The sequence below is a fragment of the Crocodylus porosus genome, unplaced genomic scaffold, assembly GCF_001723895.1.
Source record: "Crocodylus porosus isolate Cpor-Errol unplaced genomic scaffold, CroPor_comp1, whole genome shotgun sequence".
NCBI lineage: Eukaryota > Metazoa > Chordata > Crocodylia > Crocodylidae > Crocodylus > Crocodylus porosus.
Window position 1 is genome coordinate 72,978,552 of NW_017728909.1, and position 9,778 is coordinate 72,988,329.

The 9,778-nt window shown below is 43.5% G+C and overlaps 1 protein-coding gene across 1 annotated transcript in view; it reads left to right on the forward strand.

The window, feature by feature from the left end:
• The window catches only part of MAN2A1 (mannosidase alpha class 2A member 1), a 225,671-nt gene that overhangs the window by 150,839 nt on the left and 65,054 nt on the right, over window positions 1–9,778 (forward strand). Inside the window, exons 13-15 of the mRNA XM_019532463.1 lie at window positions 2,470–2,635; window positions 4,866–5,102; window positions 5,214–5,336. Of these exons, the coding sequence (XP_019388008.1) occupies window positions 2,470–2,635; window positions 4,866–5,102; window positions 5,214–5,336 (526 nt within the window). The remainder of the gene's footprint in view (window positions 1–2,469; window positions 2,636–4,865; window positions 5,103–5,213; window positions 5,337–9,778) is intronic.

A 9,778-nucleotide genomic window follows, 5' to 3' on the forward strand; every position in this document is an offset into this window, starting at 1 on the left:
CCTATGCTCAATAGACTGTGGAAACTACTACCTTAAAAATTAAAACCTCGTAATTTGATTGGTTTACAAATGCAACCTTTGCTGCAACAGGAGAGCACTCACAAAGGCACTTATTACCTTGATTAATCAAGTCTGCTCCAATGTGCTGTAATTACAGCGTGTCAGAGCACAGGGGTGACGCATGGGGGTGCATATGCACCCCCGAGTGCCGGTGTACCCCCTGCCAGTCTGCACTCCCTGTTTAGCTGGCAGGCAGGAGCAAGTGCTGGCTGGGGAGCCACCAACCAAAGCGGCCGCACTGCTTCCAGAAGTGCCCCCCCGACTCAAGAGGTGCACGTGCCCTCTCTGAATCAAGTGGCACCAGACACCTATGTCAGAGCAGTCTCCTGGCTGATGTAGGCACCCCTGGAGACCAGCTACATTTGCAAAGTAGCTATTATGCAATAAAAATCTCCAGCCAGCTATAAAGTTAGAACTTGAAAATGTATACTAACTTTATAGCTGGTTGCTGTCAAGTTCTAATTTCCATGTGTAGCAGGATCTTCCAGAGAGAGACTACAGGGGTGCACTGTGCTCAGCATAAATCCCCTGAGCCCTAGGGATCACAGCAGCCATTATTCCTAGGGCTCAGGGTTGAGTGAAACCCCTGGACACTGGGGATTACAGCTTCCATGATCCCTAGGGCTCCTGGGGCTCAAGGATTGCTGCAGGGGCAGTCCTCTTGCCCCAGAGGAGCAGGGAAACTCTTGGGGTGGGAGGATCATAGTGATCCTCTAGCCCCAGGAGTTTCTTCCACCTCCTGACCTGGGGTATCACCCCTGGAGTGGGATTGTGGGGAAGGGAGGGGATTGCCCCTGCAGTGATCCCCCCTGCCTTGGTGTTTTCATGTAGCCCTGGAGTGGGGAGATTGTCACAGTGGGCATCCTCCAGCCCTAGTTGTGTGTGGTGATCCTAGCTGCAGGAGGTTGCATCTTGCCAGTGCAGGGGGAGGCTGGGATTGGGCTCCCCCTGCACTGACAATAAGGCATGATGGGATCTAATGCCTGATCCCACAATCGCACTTTCTGCTGTGCATGTGTGGTGTGGCAGGAGGCATGATTGTGTAAATTGCACATCGGATCCCGTTGCATCTTTACCTGAATGTTTAGAGAGGGCCTTTGGCACTTAGGTCAACTTTTCCCTTGTCATTGCCATGTGGCAGCTTCTATGTTGCATGGCATGAAGCTGTATTTGGTCTTGGTTAGCTGTGCAAAAGCATACAGTTAGCATATAACTTTGACTCAGTGACATAACAAAAAAGTACTGAAAGTTTAAGGTGTATTTATGGGGGGGTGGTTTTGTTTTACTAGCTTTCTATAATATTTATCCAATTAATTTTTCATGTAAGATATTAGGTGTTGGGTTTATGGGAAAAATATGTGAAAGATGAAGACAGAAATGTTTTACTTTGATGAAAGATAAGAGAGAGAATTCATTTTAGAGGTTTGACTTCACTCTTTCCCTTTGGTCAATACTTGACTCATCTCCATCTGTGTATTGAAGGAGCCTTTGCTGTCATTTGTACAGACCATATATAGGGGTGGGGCTTACTTGCAGTGCCTATGCTCAATAGACTGTGGAAACTACTACCTTAAAAGTTAAAAACTTGTAATTTGATTGGTTTACAAATGCAACCTTTGCTGCAACAGGAGAGCACTCACAAAGGCACTTATTACCTATGTTAGGCTCATATGAGGGCCGTCAAGTAAACATGCATTTTCCCATTATATACTGCCATTAGCTTGTAGGGAATGCCTAAAAGGTTTCAGGCTTTGGAGATAAGGGGTTTGCTTTTATAGCAGAGAGAAACTATACACTTGAAAAAATATACATCAACTCTAAGTAGAAGTATACTTCAATTGGCTATTTTCAAATCACTAGTTTGATTTCTCAGAACTTTCAGGTTCAGCAGTGGGCTCTTAAAAACAGAGGTCTAAGATATTTCTTTCTAACATGTTGGAAAACATCAGTAGTTTGTCTTTTTTATTCTTTTGCTGCACCGATCTCACTAATAAGATGAGTAAAATTAATACATAATTGTACAGTAAATATAATTGTTTACTTTTAGGCAGTGTACAATAATTCAGTATTTAAAAAAAAATACGTCAAAGATTGTCCTGTTAGGCTGTAATTATAACTGTTTATGAAAATGCTTTAAAAATCAGTTTAATTGTAATGGACTTTTGTAAGTACCATAAGATACCTTTTTCTGTCTGAAGATTATGAGAAATAGTAACATTTAAAAATCTTTTGAAGAATTGTTGTTAGTTATTCATTGTTTCCTGCTTACATCCTGAATATTATTATTGTGACCAAATTTTTGTTTAAATACTTGTTTCTGCTTAAATAATTAGTGGGAAACAATGCGGTAACTTGAAAATAAACATTGGTTTTCACAAAGATAATTTGGAAAAAAAAATATTTTTGCAGGTACCTTTTGATTTATAATCCAACAGAACAAGAGCGGTTCTCAGTAGTTTCAGTGAATGTGAATTCACCCAAAGTTAAAGTATTATCCCCATCTGGAAAACTTGTTATGGTCCAGGTTTGTGCTGTTTGGGGTGGAACTACTACAGTATCACATGAATCATATCAGGTATGTTACTTTTAATAAAAAGCATTTTTTTTTTTGGATTTTCTGTTTTCTGTATAGCTTCATGTTAGAAGCTACATAGTTCATGAAAAAGGATACTGAAAGAAGCCTGGACTTCACATATTGTATATCTTTGGCTAGAAAAGCATGGTGATAATTGAGGATCTACAGTGATTTATGTGTTAAATGGGCCCTTCAGGTTCAAAGCTTTGAGCAGTTGTGTCTTGTTTTCCCATCTTATTGATTTGGAGACAAGTTGTCATTTCTATTATGCTGTATTCAGGTTAGATACTTGTTCAGGAGCCAGCTACTTGTTTTGGTTCTAACAGATACTTAAGGTAATTATCATGTCCTACTATGTGAAAGTAAGCCATCAGTTTTGTTTTCTGCTTTTTTTTTCATTTGCTATGTGCTGTAGCTTCATATTAGAAGCTATATAGTTCATGAAAAAGAATACTATAAAGAAAACTGGGTTTCAGATGCTATATATGTTTGGCCATAAAACTGGGAGTGAAAATTGTAAAATATTTCATAGGTCCCTATCTAATATGTTTACTTAGTAATACTTTTGATTTGGAAGCTGGGTAGAATTCTTTTTTTGGGTTTTTTTTTTATTTTTTTTTTAAGGATCTCATTCCTGCACTGTTTATTTTCCAACCCTCCTTCAAGGAAATATTTACTGCTAATTAATTTCCAGTGCAGATATCTGAAGCTTTCTAGAAGAAGAAAAGACACGTGTAACTGGAATTTTGAGCAAATTTCTCCTGGAAATGTATCTACTGTATTATTTTACTTTTATATAGCTTCTAAGCAAGCAGAAAATAGAGAGCAGTTGTAGGGCACCGTTCTTTTATATCGTTTTTCAGATTTTTAAGTGGGTTTGAGGTGCAGCCTAATAATTCAGGCTACAAGTGTATTCTGTAAGAGCAACACACCAAAAAAGTCGCTATAATAGTAAGTGGTGATCCTGCTATTAATCAACTTAACAGTAACAGTATTTATTTTTATTTGTGATGAATAAGTGGTATTTCTTTATTTAGCAATAATTGGTATTTCTTTATTTAGCAATATGAGGTTTTCCTATTAGTAACACACTGTATTAGTAATTTATTTTTGTTTTTACAAGGTGGATTAAATTCAGCCCTGGTATAACTAGGGTCCTGAGAAAATCACAGATATCTTGTTTAAAATTTGTGACGCACACATGGGTAAAGTATCATTTTTTCACAGAATATTCACAGAACTACCATTGATCTTGGCAAGTGGGTCCCAGTAGTTCCATGAAAAATGATGCTTTACCAGCACACATGCGGCAGACAAGCACACAGCCATAGGCAATGGCAGGCTGGGGCTAATGGGGCTTAGCCTCCCCCAAATGTGGGGGAGTGCAGAGGGCAGCAAGGCAGCCTGGCTGTGAGCTCTGGGCACAGTGCGGGGAGGGGGGGTGCACACAGACACAGAACCAACAGGAGGCTGGGATTGCAGCCAGATGGTGTGCAGAGCGCTGCCAACCATAGTAAGTAAATCAGGGAAATGGAAGGGACACTGGGGGAGGGGGTGGACTGAGGCCCCTGCAGTGAGAGAGGGAGTGGAGCAGAGGCAGGGGCTAAGGTGAATGGGGCCCAGGACAGGTCATGAGATGCTCGGAATGGTAGTCCACCTCCACCCCATGCACAAATCTGGGGGGCACATGCCCCCAGGGCCTCTCCCAAGGTGTGTGCAGCAGCAGGAGCCCTCTTGCACCCCTGGATGAGCAACCCATGCTCTGAGCATCCCACAACCTGCCCTGGGGCCCCATTCGCTCTAGTCCCTGCCCATGCCTCTGCCCCAGTCCCTCCCTCAATGTGAGGGCCTCAATCTATCCCCAACGACCCTTCCCCAGTTTACCTGCTCTGGTGGGCAGTGCTCTGCATGCCATCTGGCTGCAATCCCAGGCAGGCTTTCTGTGTGTATGTGTGCTTCCCTCCCAACTGCAGTCACTTGGAGCCCATGCCTGGGCTGCCCCATGTCTGAGGGGGGCTAAGCCCTGTTAGCCCCAGGCTTTCACTGCCTATGTTCACAAATTTTGTGGTTTCCATGCAGTCTGTGAAATTGTGATTTTTCTCAGGGCCATAGGTATAACCACTGAAGCAAGCAGGATTAAATTGTGCTTGAGTTTTGTGCAATATGTTTAAACTTTCACTTTTCATAATATTTGTTTTTTATATCTAGTACCTTCTTCTTTCTCCAACAGATTTCTTTTGTGGCACATCTGTCACCTCTGGGGTTGGGAGTTTACCAAGTTTTGGAGGTTCCAAGTTCAGAAACAGTCTTTGCTGATTATAACATGTATATTAGTGGAAGCAACAATATAAAGGTGATCCCAGATAGCATTTTCAAGATAAACGAGATGCAAAATGGTGTGGATGACATAATTTTAGAGAACTCCTATATGAAGCTGTGGTTCTCTGGGAACTCTGGACTTTTGGAGGTACACTGGTTCACAATTTGAAATGTGTTTTGTGTTCTCAGTGGGATTTGTGATTCTGATGCATAAAAAACTGAACATGTCAATATTTCAAATTGTGATTCTTTTCCTTAGAAAATAACCACAAAAGAAGATGGCAAAAATCATCAAATAAAGGTTGAGTTTGCTTGGTATGGAACCACAAGTAACAGAGATAAGAGTGGAGCTTACCTCTTCTTACCAGATGGAGAGGCCAAGGTAATAGCAATATTTATATACAGGGTTTTTTTCTCAAAGATCTGAAAACACTTTACGAGCTTATATAGAAGAATCATTTGATCAGCTGATGTAATGCACAGTTCTTGGAAGCAGAGTTTCATTTACTTTAGTAGTGAACAGCAAAATTGCCACAGTTTAGGATCAGAATTGGATAAAAAATAAATCATCCACTTGAAACTGCAGGGATAGGCAGAATGTAATTAGCTGCCAAGAATATGAACTGGACACCAGCTACTTTTGCAAGAAGTGCCGTAGGACCTTCAGTGACTTCAAGTGGTCAAGACCTCATTTTATGTCTTATGATAAAAATTTACTGAAGACACGTTCATTTCAGTGTTCCTTTTTTTATCTTGAATCTGAGATTTAGGGTTGGATATTTTGACCAGTCAAATAAAGTCTGGTCAATTGACTGGTCAAATTTCAATAAAAAATTATAAGCATTTGCCAATAGGTCCAAATAGTGCACAGAAAAAGCACAGATTTTCCAGTAAGAAATGTCAAAAAATAAAACATCATGTTTCTTTCAAGAAAATTACAAAAAAAAATGTAGTTTGTGTAAAATTGCTATAATCTTTGACCAGTGAAAAAATATGCAGTCATTTGACAATATTTGACCAGTCAGTTGAGTGACTTGTTAGTCGTACTCTTAATTCATACATTCAATAACAGAGTTAATACACTAAATTATTTTTGTATTGTGGGGTCTTGTGTTTATTTATAGAGCAGTTAATGTGCTGGGACTCAACCTGATCGTAACTTCTCTCGCAGCCTTAATATAAGTGGTGATATACATATGCATTAAATTATAAGCAGCTATTTTAATGCAATCATCTACTACAAATAGGTAGAACTGTAGCTTAGCAATTGTTGCGGGGAGGGGGGAATTACATAGTCATTCTATTTTTGCACTAGGAAATTTAAAAAATCAGATTAGTTGTTATTAGGCCTCTGTGAATCGGGAGTTATTCGATTCAGATTTGGCCAATTGAGAGGACAGTTATTCAATTTGGGTCACTGTCCCGAATTGATTTGACTGAATTGGCTCTGATTCAGAGGTTCAGCCATAGACTATAATTTGGAATTACTGAAATATCTATACCTTTGTCATTTTTTGGCTGATTCAGATAAAAATTGCAGGGCTGATGGCCCTTTCTGAAGGCATGAAGCCTGCCAAGTTTCAGTGAGAGAGGTTCAGGGGTTTCTGGGAAACTGCACCTCAAGCTGCTGACAAGCAAAACTTATGTCACGTGTATGTGTGTGTGTTAAGGTGCAGGGGGGTGAAAACTGCAGGCTTGCTAGCCCCTGCTGAGGCCATGGAGCCTGCCAGATTTCAAGAAGATAGGTGTAGGGATTTCTGGGAAACCACCTCAGGCTGCTGACGAGCAAAACTCGTGACATGGTGACACTGTCTGTGTGTTAAGGCGTGCCCTCATTGGCACTGGGGCCTTTACACAACACAGTAGTGTGCCCCAATGAGGCTTCCTCCTCCCCTACAGCCTCAGTCCAGTCCACCACTTTAAATAACAGCAGGTAAGCAGTGCACTGTAGCACAGTAGCACTAGGCAGCCAAACTGTCAGACTAGAGCCTTTCTTTCCTTTCCTGCAGGAGCTTCTTCTCCAGCAGCTGCCAGAGAACTTTCCCCACCAGCCCCAGCTTTGGGACTTAGATGTGCCCAGGGCCCTTCCCTCCTCCTGGTCAGCTGACCTAGGACAGGTGCTAAGGGTGTTAGTCTAAAGACATGGCACTGGCAGAAAAGGTCCTTTGGGTCAATCCGGTATCTTTTAGTAGACCAACTGAATAGTTAGAGAAATATATCTTAGCAAGCTTTCAGGTTGAAAAAACCCTTCATCAGGCTGAGGAAGCACCTGGAGAGAGAGAGAGTGTGTGTGTGTGTGCGCGCGCGCTGTTCCTAGATGGAAGGAATAATAAAGAAGCCAGAGACTAGCATGCAATGCAGGCAAGAAAGCCAGTCAGTGAAAATGGAAATGGAGGCATCAGGGGGTGGTGAGGGGGATGGGAGATGGAGCAGCGCAGGTAAAAGTGGAGAGGTACTTGGGGAGTCAGATGTCTGGCGGGTTGTAGAGTCAGAATTCCAATATCTATATTGAGTCCATGAGTTTCCGTACCTAGGAGGTTGATGTAGTGAAGTTCCTACCTGCCTAAGGCTGGGGTCTTGTGCGTCTGAACCCCAACATTGAAGCTATGCCCTTGGCCCAGATTGGCAGCGGCTGGCGTGGGGGGAGACTGACTGGTGCTCAGAGTGCTGGCATGGGAAAGTGGATCCCTGTCTTCCACATCCCCTCGCCTCTGCCCCTCTGCCTCTCTGACTTTGTTGACCAGCACCTGTGTCCAGTGATCTAAGGTTTTGGTGCTGCCAGTGCATATGCTCCCCTTCACCCTCGGGTCATACATGCCTGTCATCATGTGGATCATACTGGACCACAAGGGATCCAGCCATTTCCTGATGCCTTCCTTCAGCTGCCTCACCAGTGCCTGCATGTCTGGTGACAGCAGCCTGCCCCAGCCAGGAACGTTGATTCCCCTGGAACTTCTCTATTGGGTTCTCAAGCTCCCTCACTAGGGGGATCACCTGGCTAAGGAGGGCATCACCAGTGCTGAGGGTCTCAGTGGACTTGGAAGGGCTTGAGGACTACCAAGATCTGGGAGATGGTATTCCACTCGGTTTTGTTAAGGGAATCGCTGATCCCAATCTCCTGGAGCAAGGCCATCGCATGGATGGCCTTCTGTTGCTTCACTAAGTCTCCACATCCTGCATAATTTTGTGCTGTGGGATGCTTTCTGTGCCTGCTTCTCCCGCAGCATCTTGCCCCCCTTGATGCTGCTGTGGAAGTAACCTGCCACCTTCCTGAATTTTGAAATCAGCTGGGTGGTAGTCATGGCACCATCTCCGGCAGCCCTGTCCACCTCCAAAGCGTCCTTGACTGTGAGGTGCAGCTTGTGTGTCACACAGCAAATGCCAGCTAAGTTGGCATCATGGATGGCCTTGACCATATTGGCCCTGTTGTTGGTGACCATGAACCCATGGGTGAGCTCGCCCTGCCCAACAAGCCACCCAACATCCATAGAACTTTTGGTCTCTTTGGAGTTGTCATTATTGCAAAGGATGGTATTCCATTTCTTTTCCTTCCAGATCAGTATCCCTGTGTCAGTGCAGAACAGGGATAATCTATTTTCTGCCAATGAGACTCGGGTCCTGATCTTTCCCCGTTCATTCAGTATGTAGGTTGCTAGTTTCCTCTACTGTTGTTTTTTTTTGCCAGACAAAGCTTTGGTATTGAACCAAGCAGCCTGCGGTCTAAGAGATTATATAATCATTCTAAACTTGATCAGGAGAGCGTGGCTATAAACTTTAGATCTCCATTCTGAAAAGGTTCAAGATGCAAAGTTCAGATAGCTAGATATTTTGCACGCTTTAGCATGCATGGTAATCCCATGGTGTAATCCCAAATAAAGAACTAGCAAACCCTATCAGTATCTTGTTGCAGATACTTGTATACTTGACACCAATGACAAATTATATGCACAGAGAAGTACCAGGTACTGACTGTTAGATTTTAAAAATCATATTCTCATCTGATAGGTGGATTTTTAGCAGTTACAAGCACCAGTGAATCTCAGCAAGGTTAGCAGCATTTACCTCTGTTTTCTTGGATAGGGACCGGGACTTCCCCACCGTGATGCAAGATGGACTCGAGGGGAACACCTCCAGACCTCAGGTTGGGGAGGACCAGGTTAGAGAGCTTCTGGAGGGGCTGGGTGTGTTCAAATCAGTGGGTCCAGATGCTCTCCACCCCAGGGTGTTAAGGGAGCTAGCGTGGGTTGTTGCAGGGCCCTTGGCACGGCTTTGCGAGCGCTCGTGGTGCTCAGGAATTAGTAACCAGCAACACACTTATAAGATGGGAAACTCCCTTCTTGAGAGCATGGATCCAGGGACAACAGGGCAGACCCTGCAGTGAGAGACTACAGGACCTGAACCTGTTCAGCCTTCACAAGAGAAGGCTGAGGGGGGACCTGGTGACAGCCTATAAATTCACTAGGGGGGGACTAGAAGGGTTTGAGAGAGACCTTAGTTCCCCTAGCACCCCCTAGCATAACAAGGAATAATAGCCACAAGTTGTTGGAGAGTAGGTTTAGATTAGACATCTGTAAGAGCTACTTCACAGTCAGGGCGGCTAGGATCTGGAACCAACTTCCAAAGGATGTGGTGCTGACTCCTACCCTGGGGGTCTTTAAGAAGAGGCTTGATGCCTCAGATCATCTCTGGTAATGAGTATCTGATATCACCGTGGAGAACTGAGGAAGTGTAAATAAACTACTTCTGGAAACCAAGCTGGTTGTCAGTGATCTGCTGGAAACCAGCAGCATCAAAGAGATCCCACCTGTCACCCCACTCTTCTGC